We start from the raw sequence: 24751 nt of genomic DNA, 5'->3' as shown, positions 1-24751 counted from the left end.
TAAAATCTAATACTGTCACATTATTAATGTTGTCGACATTTCTCGGTTTAATAACGGTCTGTTTCTTTAATACAAATACACATTTCATATTGTATGTCTTTATTGTTCTTTAAATACATTTATTGTGAAGTATTGACATTGCTCTATTAAATGTCTTTATAATGCACATTGATTGTGTGCTATTGCGTGACATTAGACTCTAATGTTTAAAGATGCTAATCTGGTGTTTCAAGATGCGTTTCCCACGCAATATTTATTAATGTTAAAATTCAGGTTAGAATGTCAGTAACTTGGATAATCTGTTTATAAATATTAAACTACAGCTTTGTTATTCGCAAATAAACCTCGAGCTTGTATTTGTCTGAAGTGCTCATATATGTTATTGTGCAATGGCGTCTTTAGTTTTAAAGAGACATTACAAACAATTGTATCAAATGATCTGTAGAGATAGAAGATTGTTTAGACTTTAAAATGTGAATCATTTTCCATTAGTATTTAGATATCCTCAACATAAGAAATTTAAATGCACATGGTTGAGACAATCACATAAGGCATCTCTGTGCATCCACCAATCTTCATCTACTGAGCCGATCTCGATATGCTTTTCAAGCAAAGTATGTCAAGATATCAAGATAAGTAAATACACTCTTTAAATCTCTTAAAGGGACACTGTCCAAACAAATTTAGCATTGGTGATTGAGCATGAAATGTTAATCAACTTTATTCTTTAATCAGATTATCAAATTTTAACAGTTATCTTGTTATGTTTCTTTGCAAATCAATAATGATATTTTATATTACGGACAATTTTTTTATAAAAACATGGGTTGTCCTTGACGATTGTTGCATCAATTATTCCAAACAATCAAGTTCTGTCCAGAGTACTGAAGCAAATAAATTAGCTATTTACTGCCTTATTTTTAAAGTAATGATAGCAACATCACAATGAGCATTCATAATATGAGACAAGTTTTAAAGTTGATTCCAATAGAATACTCATTCAGAATGTATAAATCATTAATTTTTTAACTGTCTACCTTTAAGTATATTTTGAGTTCATGTCCCTTTAAATAAACATTTCACAATAATGCTTAAAATATCATAAACCTAGGCACCTTCCTTTTGCTAAATGAGTCTAACATATGAGTAAAGCAAATTAAGATTAAATTCTAGATTGTTTTACACACTGACTGAAATATATTTATTAAATGATGTCTTTTTTAGCCTTCAGCGTAGAGGGACATTAAGCTATATGTTATGTATGCATTTTGTATAATATTCTTATATTTGAACAACTTAATATGTTTTGTTATTCAATCATTATATTGTAATTATATATATTCTTGGATTAAATACATCTCTACATAGGCTATTTTGATGCTGATTGTTGTTTGCATATAGATGCCTTATATCATTGACTAAGATATGTGCATTTTTTTTTTAAAACAAGTATATTTAAAGACTGAATGTAATTCTATAGTACTTTCTAAATATGTTTAAATTCTTGTATGATATTTTTAAAAATCTTTACAAAATATACTTTGTGATTGTCCCTTTAAGGACCCAAACATTTGGTATTTTTATTTAACATTGACAAAATAAACAAAAGGGGAATTTACATTCTATATAGATATTTGATGTCTAACCCAAGAGGTAAGATTGTAATAAATACATAATATTACTAAGTATAGTTAAATGACTCCACTAGAAAATTACATAGATTAACCTGGCATCCAATAACTAATTTTTAAAAATTATCAAGTTAAATGACCTACCATTTATAAATGTAATAATTTAAATAATTTCTATTAATTTTTTTAGATACCTAAGGAAGATACATGATCTTATACAATTATTTTTACATTCAACAACACTGTCACTTTAATGTAATTGAACCACTTCACCTTATTATATGTTAAAAAAATAAAAATTTTACTACATATCCTAAATAATTGTAATATATACATTTTCAATATAAAAGCATTGAAGAATCTGACTCCCCAATTAATGTTATAAAATATATATTTATATTCTCGGAAGCATTTTATTTTCTAATATTAAAGCATTATTTTATCTTATGCCTGTGCTTGTCAAATAGCCAACTACCAGTCATGGGAGTCCAAGTTTGATTTATTTACAGATTATATTGATATTTAGTAGAATCTGTTCAAAATAATGTATTTAATAATAAAATGTTTAGTATTAACTTGTCAAAATATAATTAATAGAAAAAAATTAAATATTCCTGGAAGTCATCAGATGCCAATCTGAAATGAAAAATAATAAAAATGGAACAAAGTTAATACACACGTTGTCAAATATTCATAAAATACATTTAAAATCATATGGTGTCTATGCTCTAACTTTGATCAACATTTTTTAAAGATAATCATTAAATTGATTTAAAATTAATGAAATACATACACCATTATATTGTTGATTAAAAATTCTATTTAAATATCCAAAATTCAAATTATACATAATAATGTATATCACATTTCAACAATATATGTATGCTGAACATAAATCTAATATTTCATGTCCATTCAAATACCTCTATATCAACTATAATATGTATTCCTTTTTCTGATTGTGATCCCTAAATATCTAATGATGAAATAAGTATGACTAATGTATGTAAGCTAACAATAATCAACATTCTTCATGTGATTCTTAACTAGCATGCACCAACCTGGATAATGCATGGTCTTTGAAAGTCAATTCAGGGGTAAACAGTTGATCTTCAATAGGTGTCTTATTCATCAGTTCATTAAATAGAGGACTGGGAAATACCATCTACAAAATAGAAAATCATCTAAGTGTCTCCAATAGGATGTCTCCACAGCCTTATTCTATCAAATAGTTTGCACTTACCATGTGAACATTTCTTTGTATGGTTTTCAAGGTCAGCAGAATTGAAAGATAATGCCAGACATGATCCCATTGGTATACTTCAATTTCAATCTTGGCTTTTTCCCCACTGTCAGTCTGGGCAATCTTGACTGTCAGGCTTCAAATTGTTCCCTTTCAGTCTTTAGATTAAGTCATCTCCCTAATGTAATAAATTTAATAAAAAAAAATCATACAAGTGTGTGAATCAGTTCTGTACCCCTCTCCCACCCCCCATTTCATAATAAATATCTGTCACTAGCTTACTAAGCCTGTGTATGAACCTGTGTTATTTTCTAGCAAGTGTGAAGATGAGTCATATTGAGCATAAAAAACCTCTGTGTGACATTGAACCATAGTCATTCTAGAGTATCCCTTTCTGATTATGTACATTTTAAGTAATGTGTAAACAAAAATCTATTTCTTAAAATGTATGCCATATGATGTATTTGTGTACAAATCATGCCAGCAACAGTCCATACATTTCTACTTACCATCTGATGTCCTCTTTAAAAACCAGGTGGCAAAGACTCGCTATAGGACCCAATGCCCAGAGCATCACCTATATTATGAAAATTAAAACTTATTCTAACATTTGATCAATACTAACATGTTTGCACAATTCTCTACTTGTCATTTCCCTAGAGTTCACATCTATTGAAAATACTACACAGTCTAACTTCTATTCTTTACCGTCTAAAGTGGCGGTTGATGACGTCTGCTCTGACATCAAGTCCCTCGTCCTGGAATTCCCCCTCTAGAACAGGATCATCCTCCTCATCTCTGAGGAGGTCTCTGTCCACCGGGACGGCCTGCAGCATCCCAGCCCGCTGTGCAATATTATGCAGGACGCTACAGGCTACAACGATCTTCGCCACCTTCTTTGGGTTGTACTGGAGTGCTCCTCCAGAACGGTCCAGGCACCTGAATCTCATCTTCAGGAGCCCGAACATCCTTTCAACCACCGCCCTGGTTCTCTTATGAGCCCTATTGTAGCGCTCCTCAGACACATCAGTCGGGCTACGCAAGGGGGTAATGAGCCAAGGCCGGCTCATGTACCCAGAATCACCTATAAATTTTGAACAGAACATAATTCAAACAGAATACTTAAACTAGTATATTGTTGTATAATTTTTTTTTATTTAAAAACCATAATCCATATTAAAACTTGTCAGAAACATACCAATAAAAAAATTTCTATATTATTCTGTATCTTCCCATTTCAGCTAAGACATGCTACATATGCGTATTGTTCTGAAAACAAACCTTGTGTAAAATGCTAAATACATGGTTACATTGCATTCTCTATCTGAACACTTAAGGTAAGACATGCTACATATCTGCATTTAAATAAAAATAGACATTAGCAGAAAGAGACAATGACAGGGTTAAATTGCATGAGATAATAGCTTCCCATTTCAGCTAAGACATGCTCCATATGCGTATTGTTCTGAAAACAAACCTTGTGTAAAATGCTAAATACATGGTTACATTGCATTCTCTATCTGAACACTTAAGGTAAGACATGCTACATATCTGCATTTAAATAAAAATAGACATTAGCAGAAAGAGACAATGACAGGGTTAAATTGCATGAGATAATAGCTTCCCATTTCAGCTAAGACATGCTACATATGCGTATTGTTCTGAAAACAAACCTTGTGTAAAATGCTAAATACATGGTTACATTGCATTCTCTATCTGAACACTTAAGGTAAGACATGCTACATATCTGCATTTAAATAAAAATAGACATTAGCAGAAAGAGACAATGACAGGGTTAAATTGCATGAGATAATAGCTTCCCATTTCAGCTAAGACATGCTCCATATGCGTATTGTTCTGAAAACAAACCTTGTGTAAAATGCTAAATACATGGTTACATTGCATTCTCTATCTGAACACTTAAGGTAAGACATGCTACATATCTGCATTTAAATAAAAATAGACATTAGCAGAAAGAGACAATGACAGGGTTAAATTGCATGATATAATAGCTTCCCATTTCAGCTAAGACATGCTCCATATGCGTATTGTTCTGAAAACAAACCTTGTGTAAAATGCTAAATACATGGTTACATTGCATTCTCTATCTGAACACTTAAGGTAAGACATGCTACATATCTGCATTTAAATAAAAATAGACATTAGCGTCGGTAAATAACAAATGGTTAAATTTAATCCTATAGCTGAACATGACGCTAACAGTTAAAAAATACAGGGCCAATTGTCAACATTATTAACCATGTTGAGCACAAATACTCACCAACGAGATAACCAGGGGGCATTTGTCTTTCCTCAAACTGGCTCCACAGGGACGACAGAGAGAGGATGCGGGCATCATGACAAGCCCCTCCAAAATTCGCATACACATGCATAATCCTCATCCGTGCGTCACAAACATACTGCACGTTGAGGCTATGAAAATGTTTGCGATTTCTGAAGGGCAAGTCATCAATTGGAGCACGCAGCGCAATGTGGGTACAATCTATGGCTCCCAAGACATTGGGCAATTGAGCAATATCAAAGAATTCCCGCTTCAGGCGCCTCCAATCACCATCATTCTGTGGGAATCCTATGTATTGCTTACTGATACGTACCATGGCGTCCAGAAAGTTATCAAACACCACAGAGAATGTACCTTGAGCCAGGCCATGCATGTACAGTTCTCCGGATTGAAAACTCCCGGAGGCCAGGACGTATAGACAGCTTAGCATCTTACTCATGGGGGGAACAGCAGTCCTTATTTGTATACGTGGCTCCAAATGAGGTTTAAGAAGCTCGTAAAGGCCAATGAGCTGTTCGCGATCGAGCCGATACTTATCAAAAACCTCAAAGTCACTCATGTTTTCCAAGGTGGGTCTCACCCTGTAGACACGAGGACCTCGAACCAGACGACCCCTTCGTCTCGGTCTGAGCCGCCGAGGCTGCCTGATTCGACCAACAGCTAGTTCGCCAATAGCAGCACCAGCAGTGTCTACCGTGTCATCGTCATCCATCTTTCAAAACAGCGTAACAAGGTATGCACTTGATCTGATGTGGATCACAAGTGATGCTTTGGCCATGTTGTTTGGGGGATTTATAGTACGATTAGTCCAATGGTATTGAGTTTGTAATGATTGCTGATTGTATTCACTTGTTTGTATGTGAGCGGCGCGAATGCTTTCACAGTGGGCGTTTATTTGTTGTTTGCTGAAATGTTAGTTTCAAACAATGATTCTCAATGTGAAAGTGTCAAATATCACACATACAGTGCATGTTTGTAATGTTTGATCATATGCGTAATAAATATTTATTAAACGCGATCTTATAGTAACAAGCACACGTCCAGGCTAACATGAATGAAAGTGCATAGTTGTGTATAATGTGCATCGAATGTGATCGATCAATGTTGCTGCAACATTGTTTGTAAACGATAAAGTAACATCTGTAGTATTGTATATATAAGTGATTGCCGAGCAGTCAATAGTGTATGCGTCCCTGTAAAATCGCAATAATAATTCAGAACTTCCCGTCTGCCATCTGTAGTATTGTATATATAAGTGATTGCCGAGCAGTCAATATTGTATGCGTCCCTTTAAAATCGCAATAATAATTCAGAACTTCCCGTCTGCCATCTGTAGTATTGTATATATAAGTGATTGCCGAGCTGTCAATATTGTATGCGTCCCTTTAAAATCGCAATAATAATTCCGAACTTCCCGTCTGCCATCTGTAGTATTGTATATATAAGTGATTGCCGAGCTGTCAATATTGTATGCGTCCCATTCAAATCGCCATAAAAAATCAGAACTTCCGGCTGTCATCTGTAGTATTGTATATATAAGTGATTGCCGAGATGTCAATATTGTATGCGTCCCTTTAAAATCGCACTAATGCTGAATAACTTCCGGCTGTCATCTGTAGTATTGTATATATAAGTGATTGCCGAGATGTCAATATTGTATGCGTCCCATTCAAATCGCCATAAAAAATCAGAACTTCCGGCTGTCATCTGTAGTATTGTATATATAAGTGATTTCCGAGCTGTCAATATTGTATGCGTCCCTTTCAAATCGCACTAATACTGAATAACTTCCCGTCTGCCATCTGTAGTATTGTATATATAAGTGATTTCCGAGCTGTCAATATTGTATGCGTCCCTTTAAAATCGCAATAATAATTCAGAACTTCCGGCTGTCATCTGTAGTATTGTATATATAAGTGATTTTAGATCTGACAATATTGTATGCGTGCCATAAAAATGGCACTAATACTGAATAACTTCCGGCTGCCATCTGTAGTATTGTATATATAAGTGATTTGCGATCTGACAATATTTATTAATTGTCCCATTGAAATCTCCATAATAATGCTGTTCAAAAGTGTGGTTTACGTATATGTTGTATTGTAGTATTGAGTGTTAAAGTTCCTAAAGGGGCGGTACAGTGGTGAATCTGTGATGTGTATGGTTGAATCTTCTAATGACGTCATGATATTATTAACCTGCCTATGTAGTTGTGAAATCCTCATTGTGTTGTTGTATTGTGCTACATTGTTATTGTGTGCTGAATAAAATCTAAATGTGTGCTTTGTGGTTGCGTGATGGGTGATGCGTGTTATGTACATGTACGTATATATTGTGATTGTGTCCCACATATGCTGACTTCTATATAGCGGTCTGGCATTGTTGTTCCTTCCCATAAAGTGACATCTGTAATCTGGTGTAATGATGTATTTTTTGTATGTAATTCCTAATGGTTTATTGTGATGGAATCATGATGTTAAAAGTACAGTCAAATCCATATGTTGTGTTTTGTGATTCCTGTAGAGAATGTAATGTGTTTTTCCCCCATCATTTGAATGCACATGTATGAGTGAATGTTAAAAGTAATATATGTGCATCCATGAGTGATTATGTGTTAAGCCTATGTAAATATGCAGTTGCTGCAAGCATATGAGTTGAATAACTGAAATGCAATAATAAAGGTAAATGAGAGGTGTTTCCCATTGTGTAGTGTTTGTGAATCCAGAAATGTGTATTGAATTTTATTTTAATTTTAAATGTAATTTTATTTAAATAATAATGTGTTACTAGTGATGTGGATTTGTAGTTGATGTAATCTAAAAGTGTGAAACAAATTTATGGTGTTGTGAATATTTAATAATTAAAAACCATAAGTCCACCATAGGGAAATAGTCATTTCTTGATCTATTTATCATCGCTAGGTCTAACGCATAAAATCATGTTTTTTCTAGCGCTGGTATTTGGAGTTTTTCAGTCTACGCTATTTGCGTGCGTTAGGGAAATGAGGGTTTCGCGTGCACGAGCACGTCTTCCCAATAGAAGTCAATGGAGGCTCTAAAGATTTCTAATTTTTTTTCTAAGACTGGTTTTCCTCGTAAAGTGAGTGACGTCATGAGCTTGTGTGAAAAAGTAACTAAATCGTGTTCTTTTTGTAATAAATAAATATTTTGTGTATGTCATGTGGTGTATATTGTTTGTATGCATCGATGAGTGTATGTTTGTGATAATGTTATTAGTTAGATGTAGGTATATGAGGGTCTTTTCCCGTATGTCCATGTAAGTCAATGGGAAAATGGATTTTTGTGGATTTATTTCAAACACCCGAGATCTCGCAACTTTAATCCTTTGTATTTTAACGAAAACAAAATAAATATGAAAAATAAAGATAGTGTAGTGTTTGTATGAGTGTAAGTGTACTTTGTGTAATATTTGTTTTGTGATTCGTGGATGTTGTTTTTGTCGGTATATGTTTACTACTGGGTCTGAGGTGGCAGTAGAAAGTTGAGCGTTAGGTGTATTTTGAGTCGGTAAGAAACCAGCGTTAGGAGCCTCTAACGCTGGTTTTCACGGCTAACGCCGAACTCCAAATCTAGGCCTATGTTACTTCAGGACTGGGAAGCTGTAGGCGTAGTAAGGAAAGTCCATAGGTTTTGCTATGCTGCTGTTTAGGGGAGGAACTGTGGTGTTTATCAGAAGGTTTATATACGGTAAGTAGTTGGACAACATTCATATGGGAAAATCATTTGGGACTTTTGGGACCTGTGGAAAATGGAATTAAATAAAATGTGTGATATTTAGAAGGTAAATACCTTCACCGCTCCCACCAGTACCATGCACCACCAGCCTTATTTTACCCCTTTGCAGCACAACCTTATGTATTTAAGGTCTAGAATGACATCTGCCTTATAGCATCCAAGCACTGAATACATGCCCAGTATTTATAGGTGCCCAGTCAGTTCACTGGTAGGAAGGACATACAATGTCTATTGTGTACAGTTCTGGAAGCCATATCTACAGAAGGATATCAATAAACTGGAATCTGTTCCAAGAGGGCTTCTAAATGGTACCGGCTAAATAGTGATATGATAGAAACCTTCAAGTTTACTGTGGGGCTTAAAGGAGCAACACCAGAACAAGGGGTCATGATCTCAAGTTGAAGGGTAGCAAGTTCAGGAGTAATTTGCAGAAGCTTCTTCACAGAAAGGGTGGTTAATTCATGCAATTAGCTTTATCATTAGAGGTGGTCAAGACAAACATTTTGGCGGACTTAAAGAATGTCTGGGAAAAGCATAAGGCTATCCTACAAACTAATTAATGCCTGGGATAAGCATAAGGCTATCTTACATACTAATAAATGCCTGGGATAAGCATAAGTCTATTCTACGTACTAACTAATGCCTGAGATAAGCATAAGGCTATCCTATGTACTAACTAATGCCTGGGATAAACATACGGCTATCCTATGTACTAATTAATGCCTGGGATAAGCATAAGGCTATCCTATGTACTAATTAATGCCTGGGATAAGCATAAGGCTATCCTATATACTAATTAATGCCTGGGATAAACATACGGCTATCCTATGTACTAATGAATGCCTGGGATAAGCAAAAGGCTATCCTATGTACTAATTAATGCCTGGAATAAGCATAAGGCTATCTAACATACTAATAAATGCCTGGGATAAGCATAAGGCTATCCTACAAACTAATGCCTGGGATAAGCATAAGGCTATCCTATGTACTAATTAATGCCTGGGATAAGCAAAAGGCTATCCTATGTACTAATTAATGCCTGGGATAAGCATAAGGCTATCTAACATACTAATAAATGCCTGGGATAAGCATAAGGCTATCCTACAAACTAATGCCTGGGATAAGCATATGGCTATCTTACATACTAATAAATGCCGGGGATAAGCATAAGGCTATCCTATGTACTAATTAATGCCTGGGATAAGCATAAGGCTATCCTATGTACTAATTAATGCCTGGGATAAGCATAAGGCTATCCTACAAACTAATGCCTGGGATAAGCATAATGCTATCCTATGTACTAATTAATGCCTGGGATAAGCATAAGGCTATCTTACATACTAATTAATGCCTGAGATAAGCATAAGGCTATCCTATGTACTAATTAATGCCTGGGATAAGCATAAGGCTATCCTATGTACTAATTAATGCCTGGAATAAGCATAAGGCTATCCCATGTACTAATTAATGCCTAGGATATGCATAAGGCTATCCTATGTACTTATTAATGCCTGGGATATGCATAAGGCTATACTATGTACTAATTAATGCCTGGGATATGCATAAGGCTATCATAAATACTAATTAAGCAGTCTTTAGACCTTTACAAGAAAACCCTATTATAAATGGCTATAAAGATATTGCTGTTTGACTTTGTTTTCTGGTAAGATTTATACAATCTGATATTGAGGAGCATTATCTCTTACATGTAAGTGTTAGGTATTTACACAAGGACTCAAGTCTTTAGATAAATTAACATCAGTATTCTGCAATTTCCCATCTTTTTGCCCCATAGCAAGGGATGCGATTCAGTGTGGAGGTGTTCGGAGAGACCAGGGGCTACGTCCTGGAGGTGTATGGGGTGCACTTCGAACTGCCTGACCTGGGACCTATTGGTAGGTGTTGTATATTGAAGTGTGTAACCAAATGTGAAGAAATACAGAGCTCATCTGTCCAAGAAAATGAGAACAATGTTGTGTTTTGTGTAACTTAGTGCACTGTGCAAATTACAACAATTTCAGTTACTATGATGAGGTCTATTTTAAAGGGACAGCATACAGTAAAATTGTCCATCCTTAAATGTGTTGCAAATGATCGATTTGACCTGCTGAAGTCTTTTATATTGTTTACAAATAGCTCCTTTACTCTTAGTCTTTCATTTGAAATAGCTGATTTTGACTGTTAAAACTGTCACCTATACTGAACATATCACTACAGCTGTATTTTCTGTAGAAAAGCTATGTGAACAAGAGGCAAAAGCAGAAATCAATTCCATAGTGGGAGTGGGAGGGAGATACATTTGTCTGAAATTTATGTTTTTGCTCATTGAACACCCCACCTATAATTCTCAATACATCACTACTGGCATTTGTGTATAGAGAGATAGATAATACGAGCAAGTCTGCTCTTCCTGCATTTCATTGAGAACATTTGGTGACTGATTCAATGACCAAAACCTGGTATTTCAAATACAAAAATAAAGAGGACTAGACAATTTCCCTTACATTTAATACTCTGTTATCGGAACTCATTAATGGGGAAACACACAGTACAGTCCCTTTAAGGAGCACTACATAATAAAGCATGGAGATGTTTTCCCTCGTAGATGATTTATATTTAAATGTGCATTTGTAAAGTATTTTAAGATGTATTTTGCAATAGAAAATAGACTATAGAGAGAATTGCAAGGATTTTCAAAGTGCTTTTCAGATATGATTTTAAGGGTTCATACTCACCTGACATGAAGAGTTAAAGGGACATAAAAACCCAATTTTTTTCTTTCATGATTTAGAAAGAGCATTCAATTATAAACAACTTTCTAATTTACTTCTATTATCTATGATGCTTCATTCTCTTGATATTCTTTGTTGAAAAGCATATCTAGATATGCTTAGTAGCTGCTGATTGGTAGCTGCACATAGATGCCTCCTGTGATTGGTTCACTGTGTGCATTGCTATTTCTTCATTAAAGTATATCTAAAGAATAAAGCAAATTAGGTAATAGAAGTAAATTGGAATGTTGTTTAAAATTATATTCTCTACCTTAATCATGAAAGAAAATGTTTGGGTATAGTGTCCCTTTAAGTGCACAGGCAGTATTTTATGGCTGCAGGTCTGTGTTTAGAGGCACATTAGAGGCACAAATGCCCTGATTTGCACAATATTATGCAGTCATGTATAGGAAATAAAGATAATATTTATTTTTAATTAAAAATTAAATAAATAAATAAATAAACTGTTCTCTTTCATTGTGACAAATGACCCTCTGATACAATGTGTTTAATGCCTCCTGATGAATTAAACACACAAGTAAAGTCACACACCTGGCAGTGCTCTCATGCTCTTCAGCCAGTGAGTTGCAACATACATGCGTAACCTCCAGTTGCTAGTGTGTGACTTTACCTATGTGCTTAACACATTTGCAGAGGTAAATGCATGGGGGGGGGGGGGTCAATTCATTAACCCCGTACTGTCCTGTCACGTTTTTAGAAATGGCTGTCTGAGAAGTTAGTCAAAGACAGTCAGCATCAAATGGATCACGTCAGATAAAAATTCATATTCACAGAAAGGCAACTTGTTATAAAATGAAAAGGACATGAAACCCAGAATATCTCTCTTGTGATTCACTTAGCACATACAATTTTATACAACTTTCCAATGTACTTATATTATTAAATGTCCTTCGTTCTCTTGATATCCTTTGTTACCTATGTATGCTTTTTACAAAAGGATGCCAAGAGAACAAAGCAAATTAGATAATAGAAGTAAATTGGAAAGTTGCTTAAAATTACTGCTCTGTCTGATTCACTAACGTTTTATTTTGACTTTACTGTCTCTAACGTGTAAAAAGACTTCACAAAAATCATGTTTTGTTTCTAATTAACTTTACACAAACTTGAAACTGGATAAAGTTGGTTAAATTGACTTTAAGCAGTAAATAACTTTTTAATGAAGCTACTTTGTACTTTTATTTTTGTATTTTTATTTATTAAACTTAACAAATTATAGTCAGTATAACCAAACAGAACAGTTTATTTATTCTTTATTGGTTCCTTAAATAGACATAAGGGAGCAATATTAATGTTTTAGAGAGTTGTTTTATTACACTGTTGCTTGTGCAGAACTGAGGGGCGGATCAGAATCTTTATTTGTTTTCAGCAGATAATGATTTGTGAACTTCAGATGATATTGTCAATGAAAGCTCTGGCGAAACGCGTGTCAGGCATTTTGTCTGCTGGGGAACCTAGAGGATAACTATGTGAATTTGATTTGTAATTATAACTGATTATTTCATATTTTTCCGGAGTAAGACTGTGCCCTGAACCTTTTTGTAAAATAATTATAGCTTTCAATGTCACAAGAGAATAGGTTAAGCTTAATTATTACGCACATTGGTGGGGTTCACGCAATGCAATCCTCCAAATGGGATAAATGACTTAAAGGGACATTAAACACGTTGAGATGGTGATATAAAATGATACATTGTATGTCCTCTTTTCCTGTAATTCCATTCTGAAATTGTAAACTTTTCAGTTCCTGTTAGAAATTTAAGTGCAGAAAACTGTTATATTCTACACAGTCATTGGCTGCATACTCTAGTGACCTATTTATAACTTTCCCTAATTGGCCACCGCAGAGAAAGTAACCTAAAACATTGTTTTATAGACACTTTATTTTGTCAATATTTAAACAACTAATGAAACAATTAAACTTTAAAAAATAAATCTACATGTTATTCCCAGACTTATTTATTTACAGCTAGATTACGAGTTTTTGTCGGTAAGGCTTGCGTTGATAACGAGCCTTTTTTTCTCACCTCTCACTTAAGACAACGCTGGTATTATGAGTTTTCTGAAACCCGGCGTTAGCCGCAGAAAAGTGAGCGAAGAGCAAAATGTAGCTCGACATCTCACCTCAATACCAACGCTGCTTATGGTAGCGGTGAACTGGCTAAACGTGCTCGTGCACGATTTCCCCATTGGAAACAATGGGGCTGAGCCGGCTGAAAAAAACCTAACACCTGCAAAAAAGCAGCGTTCAGCTCCTAACGCAGCCCCATTGTTTCCTATGGGGAAATACATTTATATCTACACCTGACACCCTAACATGAACCCTGAGTCTAAACTCCCCTAATCTTACACTTATTAACCCCTAATTTACCCCCCCAATCTCGCTGCAACTATATTAAATTTATTAACCCCTAATCTGCCACCGCCGCCAACGTCGCCGCCACTATAATAAAGTTATTAACCCCTAAACCTAAGTCTAACCCTAACCCGAACACCCCCCTAATTTAAATACAATTTAAAATAATCTAAATAAAATTACTACAATTAAATAAATTAATCCTATTTAAAACTAAATACTTACCTATAAAATAAACCTTAAGCTAGCTACAATATAACTAATAGTTACATTTGTATCTATCTTAGGGTTTATTTTTATTTTACAGGCAACTTTGTATTTATTTTAACTAGGTAGAATAGTTATTAAATAGTTATTAACTATTTAATATCTACCTAGTTAAAATAAATACAAATTTACCTGTAAAATAGAACCTAACATAAATTACTTACACCTAACTCTACACTATAATTAAATAAATTACCTAAATTAACTACAATTAATTACAATTAAATTAAATAAACTAAAGTACAAAAACCCCCCACTAAATTACAGAAAATAAAAAAATAATTACAAAATTTTAAACTAATTACACCTAATCTAATCCCCCTAATAAAATAAAAAAGCCCCCCAAAATAATAAAAATCCCTACCTTATACTAAATTACAAATATCCCTTAAAAGGGCTTTTTGCGGGGCATTGCCCCAAAGTAATCAGCTTTTACCCGTAAAAAAAAATACAATACCCCCCCAACATTAAAACCCATCACCCATACACCCAACCCTACTCTAAAACCCACCCAATCCCCCCTTAATAAAACCTAACACTAACCCCTTGAAGATCACCCTACCTTGAGACGTCTTCACCCAGCCGGGCACAAGTGGTCCTCCAGACGTCCGAAGTCTTCATCCTATCCGGGCAGAAGAGGACCTCCAGACGGGCAGAAGTCTTCATCCAGCCGGCATCTTCTATCTTCATCCATCCGGAGCGGAGCGGGTCCATCTTCAAGCCAACCGACGCGGAGCATCCTCTTCTTCCGACGACTCCCGACGAATGAAGGTTCCTTTAAATGACGTAATCCAAGATGGCGTCCCTTGAATTCCGATTAGCTGATAGGATTCTATCAGCCAATAGGAATTAAGGTAGGAAAAATCCTATTGGCTGATGCAATCAGCCAATATAATTGAAGTTCAATCCTATTGGCTGATCCAATCAGCCAATAGGATTGAGCTCGCATTCTATTGGCTGTTCCAATCAGCCAATAGAATGCGAGCTCAATTCTATTGGCTGATTGCATCAGCCAATAGGATTTTTCCTACCTTAATTCCGATTGGCTGATAGAATCCTATCAGCCAATCGGAATTCAAGGGATGCCATCTTGGATGACGTCATTTAAAGGAACCTTCATTCGTCGGGAGTTGTCAGAAGAAGAGGATGCTCCGCGTCGGTTGGCTTGAAGATGGACCCGCTCCGCTCCGGATGGATGAAGATAGAAGATGCCGGCTGGATGAAGACTTCTGCCCGTCTGGAGGTCCTCTTCTGCCCAGATAGGATGAAGACTTTGGACGTCTGGAGGACCACTTGTGCCCGGGCATTAAAACAACATAAAGGGTATGCCCCATAACATTTACAGAAAAGGGCATATACAGTATTGTTAGTTAGATATTGTCGTAAAAACCATGTAGAAAGGGCATTATGTATCCATATATATCAAGCGTTATTATGAGATTTGTGCAATCTATAGTGAGACTTCAGTTTTATAATAATGGTAGTAAAAACAAAAATGGTCCTCTCTGGGCCGTATAGAAAGTAAATTAGAGTATCTATTCAGGTAAAATTAGGGCCAGGGGGGAGTTAGCTTTATAGTTTTATGGGGGGGGGAATGCAGCGGGCAAGAGCCGCTCGAAATAGAGTGGAGGGGGGAGGGGGTGGAAGGCGGAGCCAGTTAGCATGCATTAGTTCAGGTTCTTTGTAATATAATAAGGACATCTATACTATAGTATTATGGATATTATGGAAGTTTAAATAAGTAATAAACCTTTATATCATTCTCTACCAAGGACATATATAAACAATACAACTGGAGAGGTCCCAGATAAGCTGCTTATTTTAACATACATGGGTTAAACACTTGAATATAGCTGAGTCACGTAAAATAGAGCCCAATATTATGCTGAGTCTCGACTGTACATACTGTGCACCTCAGAGAACATTAGAGAACTAGGCATACTAGCCGCGTGAAAGAGCTAAATATCTAGGAAAGGTAATATAAAACAGACATACCAGTACGGTGTAATATGCCTGTGTCATAATAACTAGGGATCTAGTGGAGGCAATATAAAACACAGACATACTAGTGCAGTGCAATATGAGGCTACATACCTAGAGGAGGTGATATAAAACACAGATATATTAGCATAGTATAAAATATATGTGCAATAAGAGCTAAATAGATAGATGGGGTAATATAAAAACACGGGGATTCTAGTAGGATGTAGTGTACATGAGCCATGAGAGTTACCTATCTAGAGGGGGTAACATGAGACACAAAAATACTAGTGCAGTGTGTTATACATGTGCCATGAGAGTTAAATATCTAGAGGAGAAAATGTAAAACACAGACATACTAATGTGGTGTAATATATGTGCTGTAAGGGCTAAGTTTCTATAGGGAGCTATATAAAACATAGACATGCCAGCGCAGTGTAATATACACATACCATGAGAGCTAAATATCTAGAGGAGGTAATATAAACATGCTAGTGTAGTGTAAGAGTCCTGTGCCATAAGGGCTAAATATCTAGAGGAGGCAATATAAAACACAAACCTACTAGTATTATGTAAGATATATGTACCATGAGAGCAAAATATCTAGAGGTAGTAATATTTTAACTGCAGTAGTCAAACAAGGCTATACAAGTTATTTACACTGTGAAGGACCTAGCAAATATTAACTGTAGAGGGAGAGAAGTAGCATCTCAAAAATTTACTGAAGTTTTACAGCAATAGAATGGTCCATAATGATCCTTGTAAAGAAATCTAGGATGCTTGGGAGTAACAAGAACATGCTCACTATATTAAGTCTGATTGCTCAAGTCGAAAGCTATGTTAGGACATCCGCAGGGGTTAAACTTTAGATATTGGCATGTCTCCTTACAAGATGGAGCATGCAAAAGTTAGTATAGAGGGCAAAAGCCCCCATGTAAACCCTCAGATAAGCATAGATACGTTTTAGGAAACATATAATAACATTTAGGTTCCTGTAAAGAATAGGTTAGCGTGGAGTTAACATGTAGGAGAGTGCTTTATATATTACCACATACGTAGTCTCCATGTGTTTGCTGTACATACTCATTATAGGTCAATCCAAATGCAAACTCACCTATAATCAGTTAAATCCTCTCTAGATAATTAATAACATTAACTGTTGCATAAAAATATATATAACCTCATTAAGGGAGGGTAAAACCATAAAGTAATGGAGGTTGACAAAAACTGCAATAACTTGCGTCCAAAAGAACCAAAACAATTGTAGACTGCATCATACTATTTGAAGTCATGTGCAGTATGATAAACAAATGTTCTCGTAGCAAGGAAGTTTTCATAGACAGTCAGAACATGAGCTACGTTAGGGTGATTAATAATGGCTTGCAGGGTCTGGTCAGCAACACGTTCCTTTAGCTGTGCAAAACATCATACAATACACTAGCAAATAGATGAGAAACCTAAAGCGTAACATAGCCATCCAAACACTAGGGTCATCAAACAACAAGATATAATAAACAGAAACAGTGCCCAGTTTTAAGGAATGTCATATATGTGAGTCAAGCGCCCACAACGGTAGTGGAAAAACACCTTAGTGCCAGTGTCACAAACTTGTCCGTGAAGAAGTCTGCATGCACGAAGCTCTCTGTTCTAGCCCACACCTAGACGGATCCCTCTTGTGCACTGTGTGCCGATCGGGAGATTCAGAGTACTCCCCTGCAAAACCAACTCTGACCATATCTTACTAACGTCTGAAATATTGTGGGCTTCCAGACTCCCGGAGCATGTAAGAACCAAGGGCTTGTCAGGACATAGATTAGTGTCCCAATACACCGGGCAAATACAGTCAATGAAACTTCTTACGGATATGTCTCCGTTCTTCTGCAGTACTGAGTGACCTAAGTACCCTGCGCTCTGCTCAGCTCCCAGCTCTAGAATCTTGTTCCGCTCATCAGTATCTGCCTGCTCTATGCCCTCAGAACTGGGGCTCCTTGCTCCTGTCATTTGTAGCTCCACCGGCTCTCGAGACGAATCCCCTGTTCGCTGCGTTGGATCTGCTTCACATCGATCGGTTTCCTCTGCAACTACCCCTGCCCGGCTTGAAATCTGCAGTGGAGTAACAGCAGCTCTCAGCTCTGCAACAAGAACTTGCTGATGGGAGTCTAGAGAGCGCCTTAAATCTTGTAGTGCTGTAAGGATAAGCTTCTCCATCTGGGTATTGAAAGAGTAGTGGATGTAGAGGCTGTATCTCAATTGACCATGGTGATGCGTAGGCATCTGCAAGTATGGCGGCTTACTCTCCGTCGTGGTCTCAATGAGACAGTAGGCCTTTGTGTGGTTTTTATATTAGTTATTTTGTCCCCTTGTCTCAAGACATGCAGTCCGTGATCTGTTAAACATTTAGAGCCAAAAATAAGGATGTATAAATTCTTAATGTGCCATTAATTGATGATTTAATGATCAAATGTTGGGAGCTCTCAGTCGGCACGTCTTGTTTCTTTGGCTGTTGGCTCCACCCCCCTCAACACTGCTTTTTAAGGCTAACGCAAGACTCGTAATCTAGGCGTTAGTGTTTACTGTCCCTTTAATGCAGAAACTGTACAAGAGTATCCTGGCCAGATGTTTGTTATTTGGAATATAAAGTAAGGCTATACATGGCTGAAGCAGGAGAAGGGCGGATTAGAGACCAACTGTTCAGATCTGCTTTCTGTTTGTATTGGATGAGTTCAGTGCTACCTGTGTGAGATGGTTAATTCTCCAGCACATGAGTCACTCCCAGAGTACAACTAAAGTAACTTGTGAATATATAACAGGAATGAGCTGGCAGATGAAGGCTCAGGTAGAAATATCTTATTAGATCTGCCCAATACTATAAATTGCTTCTTTGTCAAACAGACAATAAACAATTTATTACATATAATTAAATATTAAATACAAATACTTTATACTTTTATTAGTTATTTTTTCCTGAAATTTAACCCTAAAAACATTGAGGGCCAGATTACGAGTGGAGCGTTATTTTGCACTTGTGTTTGAACATTACAGCTGCTGGAAGTAATTTATAGGCAAGTTACAAGTGGCAAGTAAAATGACTTTGAGAAGTCGCTGACGTAAAACTGCATTCCCCCATAGACTTCAATTGAGCAAACACAATCTGGGTGTATTTAAAAGTGCAACATAAAATGATAAGAATGCGTATTTTATAATCCTGTATTCTGCACATAGCAACATAGCAGAATAGGTTATACTTATTCTTAAATAGATTTTTAAATGTATATCTGATGGATTTTTGCACAAATATGTAATTACTAGTCCTAAAGCCCGTGCACACGGGCCATTTCTTGCAGTACAGCGGTCCAACCCCTTGCTCTCTCTCTCCCCCTCTCTTTTTTTCTCTCTTTTTCTCTCTCTCTCTCTCTCTCTCTCTCTCTCGCGCTTTCTCTCTCTTTCTCTCTCTTTCTCTCTCTTTCTCTCTCTTTCTCTCTCGCTTTCTATCGCTTTCTCTCTCTCTCTCTCTCTTTTTTTTTCTCTCTCTTTCTCTCGCTTTCTCTCTCTTTCTCTCTCTTTCTCTCTCTTTCTCTCTCTTTCTCTCTCTCTTTTTCTCTCTCTCTCTCTCTCTCTCTTTTACTTTCTCTTTTTCTTTCTCTTTTTCTTTCTCTTTTTCTTTCTCTTTTTCTTTCTCTCTCTTTTTCTCTCTCTTTTTCTCTCTCTTTTTCTCTCTCTTTTTCTCTCTCTTTTTCTCTCTTTTTCTTTCTCTTTTTCTCTCTTTTTCTTTCTCTTTCTCTCTTGCGCTCTCTTGCGCTCTCGCTTTCTCTCTGTCAGGGTTTTTTCCCTGCTTTGTTTGCCATTAGTGATGTCGCGAACAGTTCGCCGGAGAACAGTTCCCGGCGATCTTAGCTTGTTCGCGTTCGCCACGGTGGGCGAACATATGCAATGTTCGATCCGCCCCATATTCATCATCATTGAGGAAACTTTGACCCTGTATCTCACAGTCTGCAGACACATTTCAGCCAATCAGCAGCAGACACTCCCTCCCAGACCCTCCAAGCTCCTGGGCAGCAGCCATTTTAGATTCATTACGATCCTGCATTCTTAGTGAGAGGAGGGTTAGTGCTGCTGCTGGTGATTTTATAGGGAAATTGATAGCTAGGCTAGTGTATTCAGTGTCCATTACAGTCCTGAAGGACTCATCTAATCTCTGCTGTAAGGACAGCACCCCAAAAAGCCCTTTTTAGGGCTAGAACTTCAGTCTTTTTTTTTTTTTTTAATCTAATTGCATTTGCCTGCCTGTCAGCCTGTGTGTCAGGCACACATCATATGCTGTGCCTACTTGCTCACTGCCACCACTCATATCTGGTGTAACATTAGTGTAAATTTAAAAAAAAAAACTTTTACATCAGTTTGCTAGTGTAATCTAATTTCATTTTCCATCAGTCCTGTGTGCCAGGCCCACAGCATATACTGTGATTAATTGCTCTGTGCCACCACTCATATCTGGTGTAACATTAGGGTAAATTTTTAAAAAAAAACTTTTACATCAGTTTGCTACTGTAATCTAATTTCATTTTCCATCAGGCCTGTGTGTCAGGCCCACAGAATATACTGTGATTAATTGCTCTGTGCCACCACTCCTATCTGGTGTAACATTAGTGTAAATTTAAAAAAAAAAAAAATGTTTTACATCAGTTTGCTATTGTAATCTAATTTCATTTTCCATTAGGCCTGTGTGTCAGGCCCACAGCATATACTGTGATTAATTGCTCTGTGCCACCACTGATATCTGGTGTAACATTAGTGTAAATTTAAAAAAAAAAAAACTTTTACATTAGTTTGCTAGTGTAATCTAATTTCATTTTCCATCAGTCCTGTGTGTCAGGACCACAGCATATACTGTGATTAATTGCTCTGTGCCACCACTCCTATCTGGTGTAACATTAGTGTAAATTTAAAAAACAACAACTTCCTTTTGATCTATGTAATTCGTACCTATCAAATGTATATTGCATCTTTTGATCCATGTAATTTGTATCTATCAAATGTATATTGCATCTTTTGATCTATGTAATTCGTATCAATCAAATGTATATTGCATCTTTTGATCTATGTTATTCGTACCTATCAAATGTATATTGCATCTATTGATCTATGTAATCTATTGATCTATCTATCTTGTGTTTCGGCCAAATTTGAAGTAGGAGGACAGACCAAGCATCTTCTTCCATCTCCCTGTTCCGAAAATTAAGGCCATATAGACCTCCCCCGATAGGGGGAGTAACAGGTATTAAACTGCTAAGAATAGTACTACTTAGTACTTAACACACCACGGGTCCCAGACCGCATGTTTTATTGTTATACTCTGTCAGGGAAATTATATAACTATCAATCAAATATATATTGCATCTATTGATCTCTGTAATTCGTATCGATCAAATGTATATTGCATCTTTTGATCTATGTAATTCGTACCTATCAAATGTATATTGCATCTTTTGATCTGCCTTGCTGCTCCTTTCAGGCAGGCCAGCTCTTTGCATAGAGGCCCACAGACTCTGTAACAGATCTCTCTTGCAGGGAGAGGTGCAGCCAGAATGCAGGGTCAGAACCTCTGCAACTGGTATACTCGATTGTGCAAAAGGAAGTAACCTTACCATGGGTCCCAGCCCGCATGTTTTATTGTTATACTCTGTCAGGGAAATTATATAACTATCAATCGTATCAATCAAATGTATATTGCATCTATTGATCTCTGTAATTCGTATCGATCAAATGTATATTGCATCTATTGATCTATGTAATTCGTATCTATCAAATGTATATTGCATCTATTGATCTATGTAATTTGTATCTATCAAATGTATATTGCATCTTTTGATCTATGTAATTCGTACCTATCAAATGTATATTGCATCTTTTGATCTGCCTTGCTGCTCCTTTCAGACAGAAAATGCAGTCCTAGAAGACAAAAAACGAGAGGCGCTCTTGGTGCAGCAAATTCCAAACAGATGCAAATTATGAATACACAATATATACCATGTACTCACAAGTAAAGTTGCACAAGCAGTGCAATATCGTGCAGGCCGAAACTTCTGAGCCGTTCGGCTGACTCACAGTGGCTGAAGCAGATGGTATCCAGAATGAGGCTCCAATCCTGATACTCGTCACCTCTCAGGAACGCCAACAGAAACCGATCAGTGCTATAGATATCCAGCACTCGGCTGAGAGTCCAACCAGGTGTTTCACTCCAACAATACCGGAGATAATAAAGGGTCCAGAGCAAGATTAAATTAAAACACAATCAATGAAGTAACATGGAAAAATGGACTACAAGTCCCAGTGTCCTCTGCTGTTGCTGCTGGGGATGTCACTTCCATTTTTCCATGTTACTTCATTGATTGTGTTTTAATTTAATCTTGCTCTGGACCCTTTATTATCTCCGGTATTGTTGGAGTGAAACACCTGGTTGGACTCTCAGCCGAGTGCTGGATATCTATAGCACTGATCGGTTTCTGTTGGCGTTCCTGAGAGGTGACGAGTATCAGGATTGGAGCCTCATTCTGGATACCATCTGCTTCAGCCACTGTGAGTCAGCCGAACGGCTCAGAAGTTTCGGCCTGCACAATATTGCACTGCTTGTGCAACTTTACTTGTGAGTACATGGTATATATTGTGTATTCATAATTTGCATCTGTTTGGAATTTGCTGCACCAAGAGCGCCTCTCGTTTTTTGTCTTCTAGGACTGCATTTTCTTCCTGCCACTTTTGGAGAGAGCTGCTGTACGTCGTGGGATCTGGTCTATGGTTCATATGGACTTTTATATATATATTTATATTCACTCTTCTGATTTGGGACTTTGATAGGCATATTAAATATATACAATTTTATGTTATCTAGGTTTTTATATTATTATTAACCATTTAACATTTTACAATTTATCTCGTATGGTCTTTATCTATGCCCCAATACTAACAGGCTTGAGAAATGATTTTATATACGCTCATATTTTCGATTTATATTGGCGCACCTCCTATATAGACCCTGATAGTGCAGCTATTTAGGTTTCTAGTGGTTTTCCTTTCAGACAGGCCAGCTCTTTGCATAGAGGCCCACAGACTCTGTAACAGATCTCTCTTGCAGGGAGAGGTGCAGCCAGAATGCAGGGTCAGAACCTCTGCAAATGGTATACTTGATTGTGCAAAAGGAAGTAACCTTACCATGGGTCTCAGACCGCAAGTCTTTGTAATTCTCTGTCTGGGAAATTATATATCTTTCAAATTAGCTATTTATCTATCAAATCTATCTAACTATCAATCGTATCTATCAAATGTATATTGCATCTATTGATCTATGCAATTCGTATCTATCAAATGTATATTGCATCTATTGATCTATGCAATTTGTATCTATCAAATGTATATTGCATCTATTGATCTATGGAATTCGTATCTATCAAATGTATATTGCATCTATTGATCTATGCAATTCGAATCTATCAAATGTATATTGCATCTATTGATCTATGGAATTCGTATCTATCAAAAGTATATTGCATCTTTTTATTTATGTAATTCGTATCTATCAAATGTATATTGCATCTATTGATCTATGTAATTCGTATCTATCAAATGTAAATTGCATCTTTTGATCTATGTAATACGTATCTATCAAATGTATATTGCATCTTTTGATCTATGTAATTGGTATCTATCAAATGTATATTGCATCTATTGATTTATGTAATCTATGTATCTATCTATCGATCTCGTGGTTGTGCAAATGGACTGTTTGCGGTTGTTTGCGGTGCGTTAAACGGGGAGTTTGGTCTGTCACTGTGAAGCGGGCGTAACCCTTACACTACCTGATCGATACAACATCATACCTGATGTTTTAAAGCACGTTATTCCAAACAATTTAGGAATGTTAGGTGATTTATGCCCTTTATGGCATAAAACCAGACTCTGCATCAACTATGTAATTTTCAATGGGAGTTTTGCCATGGATCCCCTCCGGCATGCCACAGTCCAGGTGTTAGTCCCCTTGAAACAACTTTTCCATCACTATTGCGGCCAGAAAGAGTCCCTGTGGGTTTTAAAATTCGCCTGTCCATTGAAGTCAATGGCGGTTCGCCCGGTTCGCCGGTTCGCGAACATTTGCGGAAGTTCGCGTTCGCCGTTTGCGAACGCAAAATTTTAGGTTTGCGACATCACTATTTGCCATGTGCTGCTGGCAGCCATTTTACTCACCTTTCTTGCTGAATATGGTTCAGAGTGTGTGATGCATCATCCGTTTGAGATAGGTTATAATCTCAGAATTGTGATGTCATCACTTATTATTTAAAGGGCCTCAGTTCATTATGCTTTGCCCTTGCGTTGTCTCAGACCTGTTTGTGAGTTCCTGTGTTCTCCCTCTCTTTTACTCACTCCCCCCTCTCTT

At 36.6% G+C, this 24751-nt stretch overlaps 1 protein-coding gene across 1 annotated transcript in view; it reads left to right on the top strand.

Annotated features, from left to right (window-relative positions):
* Positions 1 to 24751, top strand: part of LOC128652838 (homogentisate 1,2-dioxygenase) — a 149227-nt gene that overhangs the window by 56380 nt on the left and 68096 nt on the right. The window contains exon 9 of the mRNA XM_053705801.1: positions 10727 to 10826. Within this exon, the coding sequence (XP_053561776.1) occupies positions 10727 to 10826 (100 nt within the window). The remainder of the gene's footprint in view (positions 1 to 10726; positions 10827 to 24751) is intronic.

Source organism: Bombina bombina, chromosome 3 (genome assembly GCF_027579735.1).
Source record: "Bombina bombina isolate aBomBom1 chromosome 3, aBomBom1.pri, whole genome shotgun sequence".
Taxonomy (NCBI): Eukaryota; Metazoa; Chordata; class Amphibia; order Anura; family Bombinatoridae; genus Bombina; species Bombina bombina.
This window is presented reverse-complemented; position numbering and strand designations above follow the sequence as displayed.